This window comes from Rhinolophus sinicus, linkage group LG04 (assembly GCF_036562045.2).
Source record: "Rhinolophus sinicus isolate RSC01 linkage group LG04, ASM3656204v1, whole genome shotgun sequence".
NCBI classification, from domain to species: Eukaryota; Metazoa; Chordata; class Mammalia; order Chiroptera; family Rhinolophidae; genus Rhinolophus; species Rhinolophus sinicus.
This window is the reverse complement of record NC_133754.1, coordinates 158107160-158133034: the sequence shown is the minus strand read 5'-3', so window position 1 is coordinate 158133034 and position 25875 is coordinate 158107160. Positions and strand designations below refer to the sequence as shown.

The 25875-nt window shown below is 41.4% G+C and overlaps 1 protein-coding gene across 4 annotated transcripts in view; it reads left to right on the top strand.

The window, feature by feature from the left end:
- The first annotated feature begins 1946 nt into the window (after positions 1 to 1946).
- RNF38 (ring finger protein 38) overlaps positions 1947 to 25875 on the top strand; it is a 108320-nt gene continuing 84391 nt past the window's right edge. For 2 of the 4 annotated variants that reach the window (XM_074330710.1, XM_019729101.2), the window contains exon 1: positions 1960 to 2312. In XM_074330710.1, the coding sequence (XP_074186811.1) occupies positions 2060 to 2312 (253 nt within the window). In that variant the 5' untranslated portion in view covers positions 1960 to 2059. Of the gene's footprint in view, positions 2313 to 25875 lie in introns of all 4 variants that reach the window. The other 2 variants (XM_019729102.2, XM_074330714.1) reach the window with 2 other exon arrangements.

Below are 25875 nucleotides of genomic sequence, written 5' to 3'. Positions count from 1 at the left end.
TAAACTTGTGGTTTCCTAAACACATCCTGGTCATCTCTTTTCCTGATGATTGTTGGAAGATGGAAATTTTCAGAGATAAAGGTCACAGAATACACGGATGTGGTCTTTCTTTAGTACCCCTTAACTGGAGGCCCAGGGCTTGGCCTCTTGTTTCTTCCTGGCCTGCAAGGCAGCCTCAGTGGGCTTCTTTGGTCACTGGATTAAACTGAATGTCTGCCCCTTTTCTTCTAGGGCTGGTGAGCAAGGCATCCCACCAAAATTGGAGTAAGAGCTGAAACTGGTGGTTGGGCTTTGGGGTAGAAATAGAACCAATTTTGTTCAAGGCTGCTGAGATCTATCAAAGGAGAGAAAAATGCCATAGTTTATGGGCATTCTACAGTGGGCACTGGGATCAAAACCCCAGCTAGTACTATGATGTTACCTTCTTCCTTTGTGACCAGAAAGTCAAGGCTGGCTGTTGGGAAATACTAGGTACCTTGGCCAATCATAATCTTAATGTCTTATCAATCCACTTTCCCCCAACCTGTTCTACCTGGTAAAGTCTTACTCATCCTTAAGTTCTTAACTTCTAAGAATGTAGCTCACCATCCTCCAAGGAGATTGTAAATTCTTTTAAGGACTGGACTATATGTTCATCATTGTATTCCCAGTGCCTAGCATTGCTGATGTCTATGTGAGTGAAAGATCATGCACTTAAGAAGTGTCAGGGTGGAATTTGAAATGTCTGTTGCCAAAGATTCATCCACACTTCTCTCTCATGGGGCCAGCCTACCATGTAGCACTGTGCCTTATCAACTTGTAGCTTCTCTCTCCCTGCTCAGTCCCCAGCTGGTGGCTGCATGTAGGGAAAGGCTGAGGATAATACTTTATTGAAATGATCTAGTCAGCAGTTTAGCTGCACCCTCACACACGTGGCTGTACTTAGGGGCACTCCTAACACATGGTTGAGTTGTTTTTTTTCTCTCCTCTAGGGCTTTGATATGAGAGTCAGAGAAACATGAAAAGGAAACGGGTTCAGTGACCAACATCACATCCAAGGAGAGGAGGGCGGCCAAGGGCGTCATGAATCTGCATAATTCTTTCATAGGAAAACTGTCAGCACAGCTCAAGAGCCTTTCCTCACCCCACAGCCTCTCCCTCATTTGAGACTAGGCCCAGCTGAGCTGCATGGTTTCCTGTAAGTCTTTTAACAAGGGCGTTTAAAGTAAGAAAGAGGAAGAGAAAGTTAGAGAAAGGGGCAAGCGGCCAGGGTTGAGCTAGGTTGGCCTCTGTCATAATTCAGGAGGGGTCTCTAGACTCAGAGAAAGCAGGGCATTTCCATCCGTTGCATTCTGCCTCTGCTATCCTCTCTGGGTCCGCAGGGACTGATTTACCACTGAGACACAGCCTAAGAGGGAAGAGAGTTTCTCTTCTAAGAGTCTGAAAGGGAAAAACTTTTAAGGAAACAGCTAAGAGACAGAGAGGAGACTGTAGCTATAGTGTCGGGGAGAGGAGGAGGAGGAGGAGGAGGAGGAGGCCGAGGCGGCGCAATCCATGGAATGGGAGGCCCGCGGGCGGGCGCGCGGCGAGCATCAACTACCCGGGCCGAGCCCCTGGCAAATCGCAGCGCGATCACTGGTGTTGGGACAGCCGCTCAACGGAGTCCTAGGCTCAGCCGGGCCTGGGTCGCGTGATGCGTGGCTGGGGAGGCCTGCGGCCACGACCCGGGGGATGGACCGGGGGCGGAGCAGCCCTGGGAGCCGGGCTCTCCCAGCTGGGGGCCTTCAGCCTCCCCGCCTCCGCGAGCGGTCGCAGCAAGGATGCCCCACGGCGCCGCCCGCCGGGCCTGGGAGACACCGCCGAGCAGCCCGCCGCCTATTGGCGGCGGCGGCGCGGCGTCCCCGCCCCCTCCGTGTCCCCGCCCCCTCCGCCGCCGCCGCCGCTTCCCGGCTCCGCCTCCTCCTCCTCCGGGACCCGCCTCCGCCGCCGCCACCGTCGCTGCTGCCGCCGGCCCGGGCCCAGCCAGCGCCCGCCGCGCCGGAGTCGAGTCGCAGCCGGAGCCGCTGCCCGCGGCCCCGCCATGAGCGGAAGCGCCGCCGCCGCTGTCGCCGCCGCCGCTGCCTCAGCAGCCGCGGCCGCCGCGCACTTCCAGCCTCAGTCGTCGTCTCCCAGGCCGGGCCCCGCGGATCTCGGGCCCCCGCGCCGCCCGCGCCCCCCACCGCCGCCTCCCCGGCCCGAGCCCGCCGCCGCTGGCCGCCTCAGCCCTCCGGGCCACGGGCCTCTCCGGGCGGGCGCACACGGTGGCGGCGCCTGCGGCCGAGCACCGGGAGCAGGTATGGGGTCTAGGAGCGGGCCATGCGGGGAGGGGCGTGGGTTGGTCCCTGGGGTGAGGGGCTCAAAGGCGTGTGGTCCAGCCCGCCGGCTCTGCGGAGTGGGTGGAGCGTGGTCCGGGTCAGCTTTGTCCGGCCCCTGAGCCCCAGGGAGCCCTGCGTCCCTGCCGCACGGTGCAGCTCACAAAGCGTTTTCCCTCCCAGTGTGGGGCCCCCACCCCTGGGATGGCCAGGGCAGGACCTTTCTAGGTCTCCGCTTGGCGGAGGAGGAAACTGAGGCTCACAGAGGGAAGTGACTTGCCCAAGGTCACATAGCCGCTGAGAGTCGTAGCCTGGCTGAGACCCAGGGCGCGGGGCCCTGAGCAGTGGGGTGGGGGTTGGGGGGAGGAAGAGCCCCCAGCTTCCAAGAACCGAGAGAGATTGATCCGGGAGGAGGGGGCGCTAGGCCCTGGTCCCAGGCACGCCCACCCAACGCTTTTTGGGTTTCCTTAGGAGAAAGGATCTCTTGCTGGGTGGGACGGAGGAGCAGGGACCGTTTTGGGGGCTTGGTGGTGCCCTCCGGAGCCGCTTTGGGGAGCAGCAAGGGGAGAAACTTCATGGAGGGTGTGTGCTCTCGGAGAAGAGGGCTCCTTGAGTGAGTAGGTCAGAGCTTCGGAAACTTCTTATCGCGGGGACCGTTTGGTCTTTGCCAGGCCACCTTCTCCACCACAGCACGGACTAAACCAATCCAGCTGGAATTAATAGGAGGGAGGCCTGCCTACTTTTGTGGACATTCCCGTAAGGGGTCTTTTCCACGTAATGACCCGAGTTTCGCTCATGCCCCAAGCAGAAGTGCATATATGGCCCTAGTAAAGGCATTCGTGCTACCGAAGGCCGAATGAGTTTTTCCCCGGTGGTCTAGATCTGTCAAACTTGGAGAATCCCTTGAGAGAACAGCTATCCCAGGCCTGAAGGGGAGGAGAAAGCTGGGAGGATTGGGACAACTCACCCCCTTGCCTGGCAGGTAACGCAGGGCCGTGCACTACAGCGGGACTCCCGTTTTATTCTTTGGGGTGATTGAGTTGGTTGTTTTTACTGTGGATGCATCTTGGAAAGGGAAGGAGAGGACTTGGAGTTCTGGAGGAGAGGGAGAGAGAGCGCGCTACGTGTTATATATAGGCAATGAAGAGGGTCCTGTGGAGCTAGAAAATAGAAGCTGTGGAATGGGGCAAAAGAAAACGATAGTTAGACATTGTGGGGGAAGGGAGATGAAAGGGTTGCTGAGGGGAGGGGACAGTGTCTAGTCTAGAGAAAAAGATTGGGATGTTTCAAAGAGGGAGCCAAACGTGATGAATTTGAAAGGTGTTCTGTTCGAGGTGGATGATATCTACAAGGTCGAGTAATAGGTATTGGTCTGCAATCATTTCATTTTCTTTGAGTAAAGACAGTTGTAGTACTTTTTTATATAAATGTTTTGGCTATTGCACTCCCCACCCCCATTCTCTCTCCTGATTTAAGGCCGCTGGCCCATAGTGGTTAGTGTCTAGGAAGTAAGGCTTGACAAAAGAGGGAATGGAAGACTAATTAGCAAATGCATTAATTAGGGCCCTTTGTCCAAGATGATTCCTTGTTTAAGTCAGCTGTTTTCTTGCTGCCCTCCTGCACCTCAGCTTTCCAGCTGTGGTCGCTGTTGGCAGGGTGCTTTGGGAAGAACTGCCCCGATTTAGACAAGATGAATTAGATTTTTCTAAAAACCTGTGAGAAACACATATTTGACAGATACTTATGAAAGCATGAAAATTTACTTGTCAGAGACTTATAATCTGGGAAATGCAAATTGAAACAACAGTGAGATGCCATTTCCCAGCCATATCAGATTGGGAAAAATTAAATGCTGTGATAACTAAGTGTTAGTAAGGTTGTGGGGAAATCAACTTTTAATACTGCTAGTGGGGATGTGTTAAGTTGGTGCAAAAATAATCGCGGTTTAAAAGGTTAAAAATAATGGCAAAAACCGCAATTACTTTTGCACCAACAAATATATACAGCTACCTTGGAGCGTAGTAGTGTAGTGACGTCTAGTTGAAGGAGGGCAAACATACTTATTTACCCAAAATGTCCATTTCTAAAAAATCCTTGCACACTTGTCCAAGAAAATAAGTACGAAAGAAGTACATGAATGCCCATTGTAGCTTAAATATCCACCAACAGGGGAACACATACATTTTTAGATTGTCCCACACAGCTGAATATTAATGGCACTGAAAAATAAATTATAGCCACATGCATTAAAATGGTTGAATCTCATAAACATAATATGGGACGGGGGAGCAAGTAACAGAAGAATTTTTACAGAATGGTTCTACTTGCATATAGTCTGAAAACATGCAAAGTAATATTGTTTGTGGCTGTGTACAAATGTAGTAAAAGTATAAAAACATGCATGGTAACAACTAACACCAAATTCAGAGTAGTGCTTCTTTCTGGGAAGAGAAGATGAGGAATGGAATGGGACAGGGGTACACAGAGAGCTTTAGATCTATAATATTCTATTACTAAAAAAAAAAATCTGAATCAGATAATTGCAAATTAAGATTTGCTTATCTTGAGTGTAGGGTACAGAAATATTCATTGTATTATTTTAAATATTTTCAGATGTTTGAAATATTTCTCACATGCAAAAAATGTTCTTATTTATAGAGCACAGGGTTTTTATCATGTAATAAGGAAACTAGCTACAGGCTCCAGCCCTGCATGGCTTATTAGGATGCAGGCAGGTGATCCTTTTCTCGCCCTTTTTCGACCTGTAAAGCCTAGTTTTGCGATGGATGGCTTTTATTTTGGAACTACTGATAGGCGTGGAGGATTTCCCAATGTTTCTAAACTGTCTAGTGGACATAGGTCAAGCAGTTTGAGCTTTGTCAAAATATAAGTGCTCCAGGACATTTTGACTTATCAGATGTAGGGGGAGCTGGCAGAAATCTGATTCTAAAAAAGTTCCCCAGTAGATTCCGATGCCCGCTACAGTTTGAGAGCCACTGCCTTAGGCTCCTTTTGATTCTGGGTTGTAACTCCCTCTCAGCTTCGCCCCATCCTAGCCCCCAGGCTGCCTTCTGTTGCTCCTCCTGCAGGACGGACTAATTTGGACTCATGTGATACTCAGCTTTTTTTGTAGGGCATAAAAGAATGATATGGTTGGAAGCCATTGAATGTTAAACTCTGCATAATCCAGGTTGTCTGTTCCTCTTATTTTCACGCAGGTAGCCAAGGGGCCCACCACCCACCAGGGCTATTTAGTAGGTTTTACAAATTTTAATCACGTATGTCACAATAATGGGGTTTATAATTAGGATAGGAGCAAAAAAGGGTCTAACAGAGAAGGAAAACTAGCAGATCTGGCAAAATTAAATCCCCAAAGGTAAATGTACGTGATCATGACTTTCTTAGCAGATGACAGTGATGGTTTGAGTGTTTTAGTTTATGACATGCACTTGAAGTTTAGCTATTTGAACGTGTAGTCAAAGATTAGGGGCTTTAGGAAACAACTGATTATCCCTCAAGATGGAAGTTTCCTTTCTCCCAAATTTGCTAGATTTGCTTCTCTGCTAGATCTTTTTTGCTCGTGTCCTAATATGTTTAGAAATTAATTTCTTTAATGAATGTGAGTATTTCTGGTAATGAAATTTGTGAAATGCCTGTTTGTCTTTGGTGAGGTTCTTCTTTCTGGAAAGTTACTTTGGAGGTGCAGTGTTGCTCCTGGTCCTTTTGCAAGGCTGCTGTGCAGGGTTGTGCCGTCTGTGTCCAGCACGAGGGCACCTAGTTTAGGTGACAAGTGAGAGCGAAATTTATTCTGTGCTACAGTTACCAATATGAGCACCTTGTGTGGAGCTGTGTCCTCTCAGAGAGGGAGCACACGCACCCTTTTCTAAATCGCACAAAGGTGCCTTCTGATCTAGCATACCCCTGCCTTTCTGGAACTGTTGGTCCAGCTGTAACAATTGTGCCTTCCGTAGTCATCATGGGCTCTGTGAAGGGGGCTGGTTGGTGCTGGGCCTGAGGCTCCAAAAGAGTTTTCTCTACGTGAACTTTTCATGGGAAGGAACCCACTCCTGGCTTTTCATCACCGTGCTCAGTGGAACCAAAGAGTTCAGCTTAACTTTGTAAAATTTGTTTGGGGCTGGAAAAATATGTACAGAATAAACTATTTAGAAAATACCATCATTTTATAGATAGAATGAGAGAAATCATTAAAAAGACAAGCGTCGGGTAAGTGAAGGAAAGTAGCTAGCTATGGACCACATTTGCTCTTGCTTCTAACAGTGCTCACTTTGAGGGGGAAATACAATTTTATTTTTATTTTCCTATTTCCCCCTACACTAGCATTCCTGAATTTCTTAAGACCTGAGGCTTTTTAGCCAATTTTGAAAATATTTACCCATTAGTATTTTCCATTAAGTGGTTGTTTATGCTTCCTGCTGTTTCATTTTTTTCTTGGAGAGAGAGCAAGGGGGAGTGCTGAACCAAGGACAAGACTGGACTTCCTACTGCTTTTGCAAATAATGGCAGTGTGTTTTTTAGAATAGTTGTCATGGAAGAGTGCTGTTCTGCAGGCTTAAGGGAGAGGTACATTTGAAGTGGTTTCTGTTGTCTTTTTTATTATTTTTAAACATGGTTGAGGGTGATGGATCGAGAGTTCCATTGTGCTTTTTCTTCTGTCTTGACGGGATTTTTTTTTTTTTTAAAGAAAATATATGTAAACAAAAAAAAAGGTTTAACAAAAATAGTCTCATGCCTACACAAGGGAAATAAACAGTTCTCACCTGCAGGCCTTCCCTAAAGCAGTTTCAGTTTTCTTCTGTCTTGCTTAAATGGATATTAGCACAATTATAGGGACTGTTTAGAGTCGTTACTGGAGTGATGTGGGCAGGTGGTGGAGGAGGATGATGGGATTATACTAGGGTTTATCAGGAGTTCACTGCAGCCATGATATGGAAAGCTACCACTGCTTTGTCTGCTTTTGTGATAAAATATGTGTAGAAATAAGGGAGAGATTGTGAGTTTTGATAAATATTAATACATATAATCATTTGATTCTGTTGAAAGAAGAAAAAAAAGAGAGGGAAGAAGTAGTGAGAGGAAGAAAATATATAAGAGAGCAATTAAGTAGCAGATGTTTTGTAATGCTTTTGAGATCTTCCTTGAGTTGAAAGTTACCTGTCTGTATCCGTTCTGCTTCAGCACCTTTGATTTCAGTGTCCGCAGATGGTGCTCACTGGTCTTCAGTTGAACCCTGTTTCATTGTCACAGCTAGAAAGTGCGCAGTTTTGAAGACTAGACTAGAGTAGTAGTGTAGGCAAAGTAGAACAAGTATTTATTTCATAATTGCTTTTACAAATAGGAGTTGGGACTCATTAACAAAAAGGTGTGTTTTTTTCCATTTGGCTTTGAGGCTATCTTATTTAAAAATTTTTTAAATTGAATTATCTTCCTATATATAGATTTTTGTTGCTACCCGAACATATTTGAGCACCTACTGGGTGCCAGTGACACCTGTACAGACCACTGATTCACTGGGTTGATAGATTTCATTGTCAGGGACTTCATTACCCGAGGTACTGAGAACAGTACAGAGGTGTGAGCTTCAGCTGTTGCTTTCTCTCCCTTTTTTCATGCTTCCTTCTGCTCCCTGGCTTTCTGCGTTTGATGATGATCTAGCTACCCATCTGTCGGGACAGGCCCCATCCCCTTCTCCCCGCATGGGAGGAATACAGAGGTTTCAAAAAACCTTTTGACTGGGCAGCCACAAGTAAAATCCCTCAAACGATATTGAGCCAGACCTGAGGGCCACCATAAGTGGTTCCAGCTTCTCTTCCTTCGTTGCTGCCTGTGTTGCTACCACCCACCCTTTGCTGCGGAGCCTGGAAGGCGCCCCACTCACCCCCAATCATACAAAGAGGCTTTGTGTTCTGAGGATGTTCTAAAGGCGGGATCACTGTAATTATAATTCCCTAAGCACAACCAAGTAATAGGGGCAGGCAGGGTAAAGATGGTATCCAAGTACTCGTTGGTAGGGAGAAGTCAGGCGGGGATTAAAAATCATCTGGAGACAGTACCAAAATGGATAATGGAGCGTTGTTGGTAATGCTGATGGGAATGTGTTTAAGTGAATACATTTCAGGATTTTAAATTCTAATACTTCCAAGATACTTGAAGCTTTAAAAAGCACAAGACAACGCAAATGTTTTTCTTTTTTTTCAGTCTAAAATTGTACGGTTACTTCCAAAAGTACTTTAGAAGAAGGTATGTGGAAATCTGGGCCTACTTTGCTTTATGTTTGTGTTGCCAGAATGATTGATTACCTAAGAAAGCCACGTACAAAACTTGCTTATTATCCAGAGGTGCTCTTACTAATCCTTTTTTTTTTTTTTTTTTCTTCAAGTTTCTAAAAGTAAGCACTAACTGACACTTGGGGGAAGCTGATTTCCCCCTGCCACCACCAGAAAAAAAATCAATCGGAGATACGTTCTTAATAAACTCTTACATCAATCATCCTATGTCATAATGTGTTTCCAAGCTCTGATGGAAATCTTTTTTTAAGTTTTTTTTTTTTTTTTTTTATTGGGGAAGGGGAACAGGACTTTATTGGGGAACCGTGTGTACTTCCAGGATTTTTTCCAAGTCGTTGTCCTTTCAATCGTAGTTGTGGAGGGTGCTGTTCAGCTCCAGGTCCAGTTGCTGTTGTTAGTTGCAGGGGCGCTGCCCATCATCCCTTGCAGGAGTCGAACCGGCAACCTTATGGTTGAGAGCCCACTGGCCCATGTGGGAATCCAACCGGCAGCCTTCAGCGTTAGGAGCATGGAGCTCCAACCGCCTGAGCCACCCGGCCGGCCCTGATGGCAGTCTTTTAGTGAACACTTTTTGTCTTACTATGTTAAAGTTAACTATTAGTGTATTACTTTTACTAGTGTCTCAAACAAACTTTTTTTTTTTTTAAAGAATGCATCAAACAATTGACTGCAAAAGTTATCCTTATATGGTAGTAGACTTCAGTTGTCCTTAAGATGAGAGGGTAAAGAGGTCCTTTTTGTTGTAATTAGCACTGACGTCTGTGGTGAGTGAAGCAGCCAGGTAGATAGTATGTAACCTGGAAACCTGCAGCTACTGTGAGCTGGCCCTTCGTCTCATTACTTGTTGGAGTCACGTCAGGAGTTGGACTTTTATTTTTACTGTCCAGCATGATTTTGAGAAAATCTACCTTTTTATAGACAAATAAAATTGTATATATTTAAAGTGATGATTTGATACATGTATACATTGTGAAATGATTACCGCAATCTGGTTAATACATCCATTACCTCACAATTACCTTTGTTTTGGTGAGAATGTTTAAGATCTGTTCTGTTAGGAAACTTCAAGTATATGATGCAGTATTATTAACTGTAGTCACATGTTGTACATTATTAGATCTTCGAAACTTATTCATTTTACAGCCGAGGGCTTGTGTCCTTTGACCAACATCTCCCCGTTTCCTCCATTCCCCAACCCTTGTTGTATTCTCTGTGTCTGTAAGTTTGACTTTAAAAAGAAAAACATTTTTTTTTTTTAGATGCTACATATAAGTGAGATCATACAGTATTTATCTTTCTTTGTTTGGCTTATTTCAAGTAGCATTATATCCTCCAATTTCATCCATGTTGTCGCAAATGGCAGGATTTTCCTTCTCATGGCTGAATAATACTTCATTGTATGTATATAGTACCACACCTTCTTCATGCATTCATCTGTTAGACACTTAGGTTGTTTTCCTATATTACCTATTATGAATAATACTGCAATGAACATAAGAGTGCAGATATCTTGAGAAAATCTACCTTAAATTTATCTTCACATAAGACTACTGGGCAGTCCATTGCAAAGATACTACCCAAATAATCCTTTGAAAAGACTACCAATTTGACAGCTAATTTTTATGAGATTTCAAAATACACAAGGATCCATTTTATCTGCTTTTAATAAAAAGCAAGGTTGATCCCCACCCACCCCACTCAACCCCCCCTCACTGTTTTAGGCCAGTATATTGATCAGCAGTGACTTATATTTTAGCTCAATTATAAACTGTTATTTGGCTACTTCATTTGTTTCATTTATAATACATATTTCCTTTGGGGATTTACCTCTGACTGTTTACTTCACTGCTCTCTGGTGGCCATTAAAAGAAAAAACATTTATTGAGTGCCTACTATGTACCAGGCACAGTGAGGATTACAGATCGGATTCAGATATGCAACAGTTCTGGGATAGATTCTGACTGTGTTAGCAGAACAAATGCACCTTTGGGCCTGCTAACCCTTATATACAAGGGCAGAGGATGTCAAAATTGGCATTAATAGTAGTGATTAATAGTAGTAATTAATAGATATGATTTAACCTTGATACTTAACATTGGTAAAGCACAGATCTAATCAGATCAAAAATTTAAGTGGCTGCCTTCTAAATAAGAGAAATATTAATATTATTTGGTCTGGCATTTAAGGCCTGCACAATTGGGTCTTCATTATTCCAATCCCGACTCTTCTTCCTCTTGAATATTATTCTCCAGGGAAATAGAATGTCCCGTTCATCTGTGTATCACTTTTTCATCTCTGTTCCTTTGTTTGTTAATTCAGCTTAGAATGCCTATCCTTCAGTTTTTCCAAATCCTACTTATTTTTTTAATATCTCGATTCATAGTGGTCACTCGTGTGCAAGGTTCTGTTCTGTGTGCTTTACCTGGATTAATTCATTTAATTTTCACCGCAGTCATCTGAGGTTAATGCTATTATTATTCTTAATGTGCCTATGAGGAAACTGGAGCACAGAGAGGTAAAATAACTTGCTAGAGATGATGCAGCTATTAAGAGTGTTATCTGGGATATGAACCCAAGCCGTCTTGTTCCAGAATCTGTATTTTTAGCCATCCTGCTTTACTGCATCTCACTATAGATAGCCTAAGCAAACTTAGCAGTTAGTTTTGGTAACAAAAGACTGAACATAAACAAAGGTGATCACTGTTTTAGCAGCTAAGGAGAATATTCATTCTTTAGTTTTACCTTTGCTCCTCCTGAGAAATATGCTCCCCCTTTTTATTGTGTTAGGATTATTTGATTTTTTTTTTAAGTCATTCATTTTTCACAAAAGGTGTAGGTGTACCTATTTGAAGTGGGTTCACTTTAGATCAGGCATATTTAATTTGCTTCTTGGAAAATCTCCCATGTTCTGTGATTCTGAACATTAGGGTCTTAATTGAGTCCTTGTTTGGGCATTTAAATAGACAGAAAACTTTGGAAAAATTTGACCCTACTCAGAGGAACTTCTGAATCCCACCTTTTTGTGGATATGGGTATCCCTGCCAAAAAAAAAATATTTAAAAAATCTGCATAAGAATGGATGTTGGACTTCTTTTTAGCCTTAATTTCCATAGTAAACTCTGATTTGTCACAAGCTAAAGCATAAACATATCCCTTTATCCAGTGGTACAGAATATGAACAGGCACAGTTGGAGAGTTTCGTGTTGGGTTGATGCTGTCTGAGGCAGTGGATTATTTGAGGAAGATAATGTAGCATAGTGGTTCCCACATGAACTGCGTCAAAATTGGTTGGAATGCGTGTTAAAAATTCTCTATCTTTAGGTGGCCTAAAGTTGGAATCATGAGATTGAGTAAATTTTCCCAAAAGCAATTACACATGGTGTTTCTAATATTATTTCATCTATATTGTGGCTTTCATAGGCATTGGTGGGCCATCAATTTAGAAAATGTTTTATGGCAAAATGGGATTCTAAGGTCAAAACAGTATTTATTGACTTTTGGAACATGGCCTGTTTTTGACTTGAGCCTGCCAATTCACTCTTTTTCTCTTACTTTGCTTATGGATACCTAGAAAGGAAAAAAGAATTCGATGCCTTTCAAATTACTAAACAATATGGAATTAATTCATAGGAGGTAGATATTCTTTATATTCAGGCAAAGTAAAAGCTGATTAATTTAGATAATTGAGGAATTTTCTGCCCATTTACTGGTTTAAGTTTCTTTAAGAATCTTAGTCTCAGAACATATCTAGAGTTATAATATATTTTGGGGCTGTAATGAAAGACATTGTATGATATATATATATTGATATATATCATTGCTATATATCAAGAATATGAGTCATGAACTCCTTTGATCTAATTATTTAATGTTTCTATTGAAAAGTGGGCACATATTGTTGAAAACAAATTATTACCATTTCATGACATTTTTGAGCTTTAACTTTAAAAAAGAGCTACCATTGTGTGCTTAAAAAATTAACCCCAAAAACCAACAAAGGTAACAAATTAAAAGATTTGCCTTCTTAAAGTGAATTTGTGTGCAGCTCATAGAGTTAATGTCTATGTTAAGATCAAAACTAAATCAGAATTTGACTCTAGAAGGTTTAGATAATACCGTACATATTTCGAGTCTAACTTTTGGTAGAACAAAATCTTTAAAAAAAAAGAACTGTCTCAACTGACAAATGATTTTAACATAAACAATTCTGTGAAGGTGGGGATAGAAATCAAACGAGCTTTTACCATACCAAAATCTTTTTATAGCACATTTGAGATGCAGACATACTTCCTTTCAAAATAAACTTTTGATAGAATAGTTTTATTTTTCCTGATGCTATGTAATTAAAAACCCAGGACACAAATTTATTTTAAGACTTGATTAAAACTTTGTTTCTATGGAAGAAAAGTTATCAAATTGAAAAGGGGCTTTAGAAATTTTGATTCCAAGATTGCTTTAAGAAAGGAGAAGCAAGTGAAATTGGGTATGAGCCCCACAGACTTGACTGTGCTACTTCCTGGGTCTGAAAAGCTCAGAGAGGGGAGCTGAGTTGCATTGGGGCGGGGCATAAGCCTGGTAGGAACTAGAAGTGAAACTGGAAGTGCCTTTAAAAAAGCAGATCATTGTGTTAGGCTGAGTCAGACTGGATTGAGCAGTGAGACTATATGGTTCTCAGGCACAAATGTGTATATTGTTCCAGGGATAGATTTCCTGAGAAAGTCAACCAGTTTGCCGTTGACTCAGGACAGACCTGAGACTCACTGGAGGAACCTGAGAGAAAAGCAACAGGGAGAGGCGAGGCAGGTGCCTTAGGGTGCAGGTTTTAAACGAACATTTCTGAGCCTTTGAGGGGGGGAGCAGGAAGTTAAAGGTGAAATTCTGGGGTCCCCCACCCCCCCACACACAAGCTGTGTGGAGGTGGAGACTGCACAGCGTGCAAGTGGAGGGTAGATACACTTGTAGATGTTGGTAAAGGTATCTTTGTTAGAACAGAAAAGGTACATCCAGGTATATCCCTGTGGTTTGTTTTAAAATGATGGGTTCTCACTACAATATAAAGGTTAGCGATGTAAAGGTTAACTAGTCATTGGTAATTTTATTATCCCTGGGGTTATAATTGAAATTCACTATTTTAAAAGAAAAATGAGAACTTACGATATAACATTGACACCTAAAAGCAATACATTTCCAGGGTGGTTTCATGGTCTTTATGTGCAATCTGTCACGCACAAAAGATGATACTGTTAGCATACTCTGCCTAACCAGGGCGTGCAGTTTTTCCCACAGGAGTGATAGATTTAAAGTCAAAGAGATTAAAAACCACTGGTCTTTCTGCTGGCCTCCTCCCTTTGCAGCACCGGAAACCACTCAGTTACTGTGTGCTGAGGGGTGTGGGTAACATGGATTGAGGTTAAGTTTATGGCCCTGAGGTAGACCAGCCTGCTCACACTTTAATTTGCTTACGCATCCCCTGGAGAGCTTGTTAAAATGCAGATTTCTAGCCAGGGCCCTGGTGTCGGGGAGTGGCTCTCAGAACCCTCAGTCTTGAGGGCTGCCTTAAAGGAAGATTACTGGGCCCCACCTCCTGAGCTTTTGGTTCACCTCACTAGGGTGAGGCCTGATATTTTGTATTTTAAACAAATTCCTAGATGATGCTAATGCAGCTGAGGGTGGGGGTGGGGGGGGAATATTTTGAGAGTCACTGAAATGCGATGTAAATGACCCTGAGGAGAATCAAACTATCCGTCTTGGCTTCTTGAGCATTATTTTATAACTGAACTGAAAAGGTTGAAAGTTTGCAGAAAGTAATAGAGTAATTAATGCTGTTCATGTTAAGCAAATAGCATCTCATAGACCAATTCTAGGTATTTTATTATGAGTATGTGTGTCTCTGTCTAGAAAAAAATCAACAAACCCCACCAAAATGATGATTATGAGGGTGGGATTTTAGTTTTCTCTGTAAAGGTTTAATTTTTAATGAAGAGATTGTACTTCTATTTATGTAATCAATTTTATAGAAAGGTCAAAGAAATCTGGGTCAGATATCCTCCATTTACTTCTCCACATCTGTCCTCCAATCCTTTCCACCTGGCTCTTTGCTCCCTGGAAAGTGCTCCCAGGTCCTCTGGCTTAGTGTTGTGTTCAGCCTTAAAGAGGAGATTGAAGGGAAGGCTGAGAATGAGGTCAGAATGTTTATCCCCCCTCCTCTCAGGGGAGCCTACATTCTGGTAATCTGTCTCCTGTCTTTTTTTTGAGGGCTAGAGTGAGAATTGTTCTGCTATTGCTAGTTCTAGTTTCTTTTCCATCCCCTGTGGTATCCATAGACCTCACCTCCCAACTTCGTAATTATTTCTTTTATGAATAAACCTCCTTTAGATTATTCTAATTTGAGTTTACCATCTCTTCACTATTGGGACCCTGACTGATGGACTCCATTCTTATTCCTCTTTGTTATCCCAGAGGTAGTGACAGTTCTATTCTGGTATGGTACGTCCTTCCAGACATTTTTTTTAAAAAGATTTTATTGGAGAAGGGGAACAGGACTTTATTGGGGAACAGTGTGTACTTCCGGGACTTTTCCAAGTCAAGTTGTTGTCCCTTCAATCTTAGTTGTGGAGGGCGCAGCTCAGCTTGAGGTGCCGTGTTCAATTTTAGTTGCAGGGAGTGCTGCCCACCATCCCTTGCAGGACTCGAGGAATTAAACTGGCAACCTTGTGGTTGAGAGCCCACTGGCCCATGTGGGAATCGAACCAGCAGCCTTCGGAGTTAGGAGCATGGAGCTCTAACCGCCTGAGCCACCAGGCTGTCCTGACATTTTCTATACATAGAGTGGCTCTCAATTAAATGTATATATTTAACATACAAGGGATCATATTATACTTCCTATTCTATAATTTTTGTTTTACACAATACTATATTGTGACCACCTTCCTACATCAGTATAATTTACCTTATTCTTAATTGTTGTGCTTGATGAGAAGGGGATTGTAATGGTGGCACTAAATCTTCTATTTTGACATTTGGATCTCTGGTATATTTCAGATTAGTGCAGTATTCCATTGTATTTGATATGGATATACCACAATTGAACCAATTCCTTACATATTTAACATGGCATTTTAAATTATGTACCGAATTTCCATTAATACTTAGATCTGTTGCTGCACTCTTTTCTGTTCTATTGATCTGTCTCTATTCTGGCACCAACATTACACATTTTACTTATTGTAGTTTATTACAGGTAAATGCTTAGTAGGGCAAATCCTTGTATTTATTCTTATTTTGAAAAATACTTTTGGCTTTTATTACATACTTTTTTCCCTTCTAGATATATTTTTTAAAAGTTTTTGTCAGGGTTGCCAAAAAAAAGATCGTATTGATACACTGATTGGAAATGCATTGTTTGTTAAGTTGGAAATAATTGATCGCTTCACACTGAGTCTTTTCAGGTACTAACATGATTTTTTTCTCCTTAATTCTCTTTTCACGTGCCGTAGTATGTGCCTTTGTGAAGTTTTTGTGGTTTAAATCATGTTTGTCGATTCCATAGCACTTTACGTTCTCTTAATTTTGATAATGGCGTGTGTTTTTTGTTTTTTTAAATTATACTAAGTTTTGCGGATGTTAGACAAAGCTGTTGACTTATATATTTATTTACAAACCTGCCTATTTCCTAAGCTCTTTTAGTCAATTTAATAATTTTTCATAGATTTCTTGGGTATTCTAATTGGACAATTTTATTATTGGCAAATTTTGCTGATTTAGACTCCTTTTCAGTATTTTCCTCTGTTATTTTTCTTTTTATTTCATTGGCTAGACTATCACATCTAGAAAAATGTCACACACTCGGCTTTAGTCTAGTGAGGCTGCCTCAGGTATGCTTCACTGTTCATTGCAGGGTTGACAGTGGGTCTGAAACCTAACAAGTTAAAGTATTTTATTAAGCGTTTTCTTAGAAAGAATAGGTTTGTCAAATGCCTTCCAACCTGGTTATCTATCTTTAGAGATTATGTTTCTTTTGACCTATTAGTGTGCCGAATTATATTAATCAATTTTCAGTATGGAATTATCCCTAAATTTCTGGAACAAACCTCAGAGCACTGTATTGATTTGTTAGTATTTAGGGCTTTGGTACATATTCACAAGAGAGAAAGCCTGTAGGTTTACTTCTTTTTGTCATCCTTGATATCAGGAATTTGGTAGTATGGAAAAACAATCTTTTGGGGAGGAGGCGCAGTAACCATTTCTATTTTGTTTTTTAGTTTATTCCATTTGGTTTTCTTTTTTCTTTTTTTGTGGGAAGGGGCGAGTAGTCAATTTTGGTGAATTAGATTTTTTTTAAAAATTATGTGTCTACTACCTTGTTTCTCCGAAAATAAGACCTAACCGGAAAATAAGCCCTAAGCATGGTTTTTCAGGCAGACATCCCCTGAACATAAGCCCTAATGCGTCTTTTGGAGCAAAACTTAATATAAGACCCGGTCTTATTTTCGGGGAAACACGGTACTACATAGTAAGCAATCCAATGATAGTTACTGTAATTTTTTTTAAATGATTGTCTTTTATTCTTGGATTAATTATTTCTCTATTTTTGTATACTAATTCAGGAATTTCTTTTCTCATCTTTATTCTTTCTTATGACCTCAAAGTTTTTTAAAAATGTGTACAATTATTGTATTCTCGTTGCAAAAATACACATTGCAAAAAATTCAAACATTACAGAAATATATACCAGAGAAAATAAAAGTCCCTTTATTTGAATTCGTAAGAGATCAGTGAGAACAAGTTGTTCTGTATACGCATATGTGTTTCTTTTTTACTATGCACATACATATATGTGTATATAAATTTCATAAATTTATGCACATACTATATATTGTTTTGAAACTTGCTTTTTTTCCACTTTATATCTTGGATCTCTTTCCAATCAGTATTTACAGATCTAGTTATTCTTTTTTAAACCTTCCTTTGGCATATGATATATGTATAGAAGCGTGCACATCTTGTAAGCTTGCAGCTCAGTGAATCATCACAATGTGAACATACTTGTGTAACCAACAGTCAAGTCAGGAAATAGAATATTACAAGTGCCCCAAAGCTGCCCATGGTGACCCTACCTCATTCTTTTAAAAAATTTAACAGCTTTGTTGAGAAATAACTCAAATCTCATACACATTTCACGCGTACAGAGTATACAGTTCAAAGGCTTTTAGTATTTTCGTATATTCACAGTTGTGCAGCCATCACAACTATCTATTTCCAGAATCTTTAACCCCCCCAAAAGAAACCCTGTACCCACTGGTAGTCACTCTTCATTTCCTTCCACCCAACCGTAGGCAACAATGATTTACTTTATGTCACTATTGATTTGCCTATTCTGGACCATTTATGTAAGTAGAATCATATAATATACAGTCTTTTACAGCTGGTTCCTTTCACTTAGCCTAATGTTTCCAGGTTCATCCATGTTGTAATACACATTAGTACTTCATTCCTGTTTATGGTCAAATAATACTCATTGTATGGATATACTACATTTTATTTATCCATCCTTCAATTAATGGACATTTGTGTTGCATCCACTTTTGGGCTATTATGAATAATGCTGCTATGAACATTTGTGTACTAGATTTTGCATGGACATATATTTATATTTCTTTTAGACACATACACACACACACGTGGAATTATTGAGGAACTGCCAAACTGTTTTCTAAGGTGGTTGCACCATTTCATTTTACATTTCCATCAATGTAGGAGAATCCTGATTTACATTTTCACTGATATTTGTTATCCGTCTTTTTTTTCCCTCTTTATTATTATCTGTCTTTTCTATTATAACCATCCTACTGGGAGTGCATTGGTAATTTTTTTTTTTAATTGAAGTTTATTGGGGTGACAGTTGTTAGTAAAGTTACATAGATTTCAGGTGTACAATTCTGTAATACATCATCTATAAATCCCATTGTGTGTTCACCACCCAGAGTCAGTTCTCCTTCCATCACCGTATATTGGATCCTGCATTGGTAATTCATTGTGGTTTTAATGTGCATTTCCCTAGTGGCTAATGATATTGAGCATCTTTTCATGTGTTATCATTGATCCATGTAGATATTTATTTATTTATTTATTTATTTATTTATTTGATGTCTGATATTATTTATTTGTTACTCTTAGAAAATCTCATTTTTGACTGGACTCCGGTAGAAGCTCGCAGAGAGAAACTTTTGGCAGTCTGTTCCTGGCGTTTTGCTTTGGCCTCCCTTCATTTTCTTGGCCAAAAGTTGACCATATTCCGTGGCCTCTTCATTGTTTTTCTTAATATGCCATTTCTTCAGAGCAATACAGTGACGTTTGTATTGCAAGATGCGTGGAGTAAAAAGATGCTGAATCTTGGGTGCTTTGGTCTTATTAGGTTTCTTACCTTCTTTGTTTCGGGGATTTCTCACAACATACTGGTGCACATCATCATCTTTAGAGAGATTGAAAAGTTAGTTTGTGGGGCCGGCCTGGTGGCTCAGGCGGTTGGAGCTCTGTGCTCCTAATGCCGAAAGCTGCCTGCCGGTTCGATTCCCACATGGGCCAGTGGGCTCTCAACCACAAGGTTGCCAGTTCAACTCCTCGAGTTCCGCAAGGGATGGTGGGCTGCGCCCCCTGCAACTAACAATGGCAACTGGACCTGGAGCTGAGCTGTGCCCTCCACAACTAAGATTGAAGGGACAACAACTTGACTTGGAAAAGTCCCGGAAATACACACTGTTCCCCAATAAAGTCCTGTTCCCCTTCCCCAATAAAATCTTTAAAAAAAAAAAAAGAGAGAAAAGTTAGTTTGTGGATATAACAGGCATGCCCCTTACTCAGTAACAGGTGGACATAGCCATGGGTCAAGCCACTCTGCATCATGGGGAAACCTTTTTTGTCGTTCCCACCACCAACTGGAACCACATAACATTTCCATTCTTCATGCAGCGCGTCAGCAGGAACTTCTGTGGTCATACGCTTCTCATAAAAGGTACAAAGTTTGCATTCATCGTCCACTTCAGTGAGTTTCTGGCAGCTAGTGGCTGGGAAAGAGATATTCAGCTTTATCCTAAAGCAGCCGACCACTTCCAAGGCACCACGAAAAAGAGCAGTCCATGTAGATTTTAAAAGGACTTTTATTAAAGATTTTCTAATCGTCAGAGGCGGAGCTAAGTAGTATCTTTTGTGTCATTATAATTTTTAGACAAGCATTTGAGTACACCTATACTTCTCCATTTTCCTTACTTTTTTCTTCGTAAGTATAATCTGGAGTTTTATTTATGTTATTTTTATATATTACATATTTTAAAAATGATTTTTTAAAATGTCATGCAGTTATGCAGCCAGATTTACAACAGTTATGTAGATTTATTTTTATTTTAAATTGTTTTGCTGTTGTCTTCCATTCTTAGCTATATAGTAAATGTAAATCAATGCATTGGGTGAGTACTGCAGTTCCCAGGATCCATGTTTTCACAGGTTCTGTGTAGGAACACATGAGTAGATGATCTATATGACTGATAAACCTGACTCAGACGTTTCAAAGGTATGATTAAGGTTTGCGTTTCATTGACATAATCAGGAGCTCTGTTTGCTCTTAACTCATCAGGCGTTTCAAGGTAATATTTTTCAGTCAGTTACCCTTCCAGGGAGAACAGCCTGAGGTAGGGAGTTTGCAGAGAAAAATGATGTAGTCTGTTTCTTGGTGATCAGAGAGATGAATAGAAGAACCAGATGGACAGACTGGAGAGCATGATTCCATTGTTTGTAAGAATCACTTAACCCTAGAGCATTGTACCTGCTTGCCTTTGTTCACATACTATAGGTACATGTCTTCATGTTTGCGTGAGTCATCAGTACCACTGTTCCCTCCATGACTCCTCCTCTTGAGTTATTACTAATAATTTTTGTCCAGTGTACTTTGCTTTACCTAAAGGATAAGCAGTTCATGAATGGAAATACTCTCTGGGAGTCTACAGCGGATGGCCCACAGGATATTATTGTGAGTTTTCCAAGCCTAGCACTTAATTTCATGGAGCCCGGAAACAACTTTTCTTGCGTGTCTACAGGTGATCAGACTAACACTGTCTAAAAAACAGAAGACTTGTATGCAAACTGAAAGTACCAGTTTAGTAATTTATAATGTGAAAGGGCCATTTTAATGACTTAAATGCAACAAATAAATATGAGTGTCTTCTGTGTACCAGGCCTGCTTACTGGACATACAATAGTAACAATAACAGGTAGAACCTCTGCCCTTAGGAAGTTTCCATTCTGGTGATGTGAGACAGACAAGATGACATAGACTATGTCATAAAGATGGTAAGTGCTAAGAAGATAAATAGAGTAGGTTAAGGAAAGAGAAGCAAAGAATGAAAGAAGTGGGTGCTATTTAAGTCCATTGGCCAAAGAAGACCTTTTTGGTGTGACATTTAAGCTGTGAGACCTGAAAGGGCGTGCAAGTACAGAAAGCCCCAAAGCTGAAGTGTGCTGTACTCAAGGAGCAGGAGAACATCTGCAGTGGCCAGCGAGGCGGAGTAGAGGCAGGAAGTAGGATGGTGACCTTCTAGGCCATTAGAAAGACTTTCTATTTGACTGTTGCTCTGAGATGAGATCACGGAGCAGAGGAGTGGTGATATGATGTGGCTTCCCTTCCCACAGCAGAATCACTGTGGCTGGTGCTGAGAATGGGCCGTAGGAGGGTAGGGGGTGATGTAGGCAAAGCAGTTAGGAGGCTCTTCTGGTAGAGCAGGAGATGAGGTGAGAAGAAAAGGTCAGAAGCTAAGTCAGAAACGGGCTGCTTGGTGCACAGTCACCCATCAGCCCTGGTCAACTCGACCCTTCTACTTCCTGAGACTGCTCTTGTCAAGGTCATCAGTGCTGGTGAGTTGCCAAACTAGTGGACGCTCAGGTCACATTTTACTGCATGTCTCACCAGAATTCTCCATAGAAATCACCCTTTATTGAATCTTTGTCTCTTGGCTTCTGGAATGTCATAATCCTGGTTGTCTTCTCACCTTTGTGTGTATGTTTCGTTTGTTAGCCCTTTCCTCCTCATCACTACAGGTTTCCGTGGCTCAGGGTGTGGCCCTGTACCCATGTCTCTTCTGTGTTCTCTGTCTTGACTATATCATTTGTTCCCAAGGATTTTAAATATCAGATGCTGAGAATTCCCAAATTTATATCTTACAATAAGCTCATATTTTACATATCAAAAACTAAAATTATTATCCAGCCAAAACTGGATAATGTCCAGTTTTTGGAAAAATGTCCCCCATTTTCCCCATCAGATAATGATACCCAATTGCTTAATCTGGGAACCTGGAAGTCACCTTTGGCACCATTGTTTTTACTCATTGCGCCCCCCCGCCCCAAATCCTTCACCCCGTCCTTTCCAACTTAGCTCCAAAATTTATCTTGTATTCTCCCATTCCATTTCTTTCAATTGAAGTCATCTCATCTCTTCCCCAGGACTATCACTATAACCTTTCAGCTGGTCCTCACACTTCTCTGGCTTCCCACCCATTTTCTCTGTGTAGCATAGCAGCAAGCAAGTTTTTAAAAGAATGGGTCACATGGCTGCTTAAAACCATTCATTGGCTTCCTGTGGCTCTTGAACTTAGCTCATTTTTCCTTTTCCTCTTGAAAGCTGTTTTCTCTGCACAGACGACTCGTTCTGCCCTTGTGTGCTCAACCCTACTCACTCATTAGCTTTCAGCTTTCCTCTGAGGCGTCCTTGGCTACCCGTCTAAAGGAGTTTCTGACTCCGCTCTCTCATTGCACCCTGTTTTTTCCTTTGTAGCGCTTACCACAATTTACAGTTACTCATTCATGGATTTACATATGTGGCCCAGACACTTGTCCCTCTAGGTCTGGAAGGACATGAGTCTATCCTTTGCCAGAAAAGTTTGGTCTGATTGTAACTGATCACAAAGAAAGTGCATTCAGACGAGGCTGCAAATAATTTTTCACTTTGTCTTGGGTGAGTTCCCAGAAGCCCATTCTCTTTTGATCTTCCTTCTTCCTTTTCTTTATCCCTTCCCTTTCTATTTTGATAACCTTACTTTTGCCCAAGACTCGAAAGATCTTTGACAGCATGTCTTCAAGCCTGGGTTGACTTGTTCCTGGCTTCATCCAGTAAGGCAGTTTTAGATATTCTTCAAAACAACATTTACAAGACATACCAAAACCTCTCTCTTATTTGGACATCTTTCCTGATATAACTGATACTATTCTCATGTACTTCCATTTGACCAAGAGTTTGGCATTGGGAAGAACAGAGGGAATGAAGGGGGTTAGCGTCCCCCTGTCCCGCCCCCCGCTTCCTTTTAAATTGTCTTCTCTACTAGACTCCAAGCATCATGAGGCAATAATCTGTTTCCTGTTCACCATCAGGATTTACCCAGTGCTTATATAGTGCCTGGCACTTAGTAGCTGCTTAGCACATATGCACAGAATGGAATTGGAGCAAAAGCAGGTAGCACACCTGAGAATTTCACCTACGCGATGGTGGGGGCGGGGCTTGATGAAAAGTCTTTCTTTCAGCAGTAAATGCCTCTGGTATCCAGCATATTTGTGTGTCTAACCTCCCACCCTCACTGCACTGCCTCTCCTCTGGGCAGAGCTAGACATGACCAGAGTTCGGCTTCAGCACCTGTTCCTCATTGCTGATCGCCTCCTTCACGTGCCGCTTTGTTTCTTTATATGTGCTCATGTCACTGAAGAGCTATTCCTTCTCCCAGTCCAGTGAGTGTTCCTGGGCCGAGGAAAAGCCCGTTTCCTACCACTGTGTTTAGATTCACTGCACCCTCTGGGTCAACCCTGTTCTTGGGGTGGGAGGCGCCGGCGTGGGGCAGGCATTTGCACACACACATTGTTGTCACTCCATTTACTCCAATATGTATGTGTGTATAATAACGTCGCTGGCCAATATAGGTAACAGGTGTTTTTTTCACCTGTTTGGTTGCTTAAATTTTGGAATTTGTTAATTTTTTCCTTTTTACGGTCACCTACAAACTGAAAACAACCTATTTTTAATACTCTACTACCTTTTTTTGTTTGCTAGACACCTGTGTGGAGTTGTGAAGAAGGTGTGTGGGTCATTAACTCTGTGTGCTTATATCAGACAATTATTCTGTGCCTATAAATGGGAGAATTGGAATGTCTTGTATATTTCTTGGTTGTCACTGTTTTTAATCTTCAGCATCATCTTGCAGGCATTTGATAATGATTTTGAGAAACCACAAGAAAAATGTTTTTTTAATTATATTTGTGGTCTTTAATTGGAAGCACTGATTTTGGCCCTGACTATAGTTTTCAGATATTAAGAGGCATGCTTTTAGTGAATGGATTTAATTCTCTGCCTTTTAAGAGAAAGTCAAATTTTTTTTTCATTAGGTTCGGAATATTCCCCTGAAGTGTTGGATAGCAGTAGCCTAAATGTACACAGGTGTAAAGCAGAACATTAGTACCGACCGATGTTACCGGCCACTGTGGAGAATCTGTGTCCACAGATTTCCTGACTAAATAATCCTTTCCGTTTTCTTCTGGAAAACGCTAAAATCAGTTAAAATTCATTCTTAGTATTGTACATGGTAGTAGAAGATGAATATGAATAAATATTTCTAAAACGCAAAAACCTCTGAAGTAAACAGTTAATAGTATTTAGTGCTGGTGGAAGGAAAGAGGAATTTCTGTGTAAGCAACATACAGTATCTAATGTTTTATGTGATCTGTATGTGAAGGGGTACACACACACACACTCACGCTCACTCACTCACATTCTTTTTCTCGCTGTCGTGCATCCAGGGTGTTTAATATAAAACTATTCTTTTTTCTCAGAAAACACTAAGGGGATTTGTGATCAGAGTTTATAAAGTCAAGATAACGGACTTATTCTCAAAATACTAAATACTTAAAGTACCAAAAGGAGAGCAATACCAAATCCCTGATGTTTGACAGAGAGGTTTTCTTTTGGGGCAAATAAAAGAAGTTAATACCTTAACACAGGTTAGTAAATTTAACCTTAAGAAGCGGTAGTACTATCTGAGTTAAAGAAATTTCAGGGAGGATTTTTGCTAGTTCATGGATGCTGGAAGGCGCTTGACCTTGGGGACTACTGCCCCATCATCCCCCACGCCCCATCTTTTCAGTGTGTGGCCATGGAGAGCCGTCTTACTTTCTTATAAAAAATCTTGATGCTCTATGGTTAGGAGACCAAAGTGGAGAAACGTTGGTTGGAAGGTATAGTGGACTTAGTATATATTGTGGACTTGTCTCCCAGTCTTACGATCGGGGAACTTCTGGTGTTTCAGGATTTTACTACTATATTGAGGTTTTGCATTCCAGAGAGTTGGTGTGTGTGTGTGGAGAGAACACACGCATGACCTTTGTTGTTAAGCATGCTGCAGCCAGCAATGAGCTTCCTTGCCTCCACAGCTTGAAAACTGTTTTCCTGAAAGCAGAGATTCTGATCTCCTCTCTGACACATGCATGTATGCATATACATGCAGAAGTTTGCGTAGTTTTAGTGAATTCACAGACTTCCTAAAGTTCCCTGATAAACTTTCTTAGGGTGTGTGGACTTCAGTTTGAGAACCTGTGCCTTACAGATTGACATCAACAAGGCTTATCATGAAATTTGTGCCTAAGGATTTTAAAGTTATTCTGAACAAAGACTTTTAAAAAAACTATTGAGATAAATATTAATGTCTGTGCCCACTTGCAGGCTTTCAAAATCTCATGGTGTGAGCAGGGCTCTTCTGAAAGGACAGATGCATGCCATTCTCTTAAGACTCAGTAGAAAAGAGTTAAAAATTACTAATCAATTGCCAATTTAAATGGTTTAAGTTCAGTCAGAGAGAGTCTGTTTAAAGCAGGGGTGTCCAAACTGCGGCCCGCAATCCATTTTTAATTGGCCCGCAGCAAATTCCAAAAATATGTTTAGTTTACTTAAATAAACCAGGAGAGACAATACATACTTCACCTCGAGTGAGTGGCCCGGCTGTTTGTGTATTTTACCACGTATGGCCCTTGGTGAAAAACGTTGACAAAAGTTTGGACCCCCCTGGTTTAAAGCATGTCCTCCTCTAACCTGTTACCTGTATGCTATGTGTGGTTCTGCAGGATAATTTTATCTTATGTTTGGTATAAGCGCGATTGATTCCTATGAGTTTAGTGCCCCCATGTTCTGGAAGAAAGCAAGCAAAGCACCAGTGATA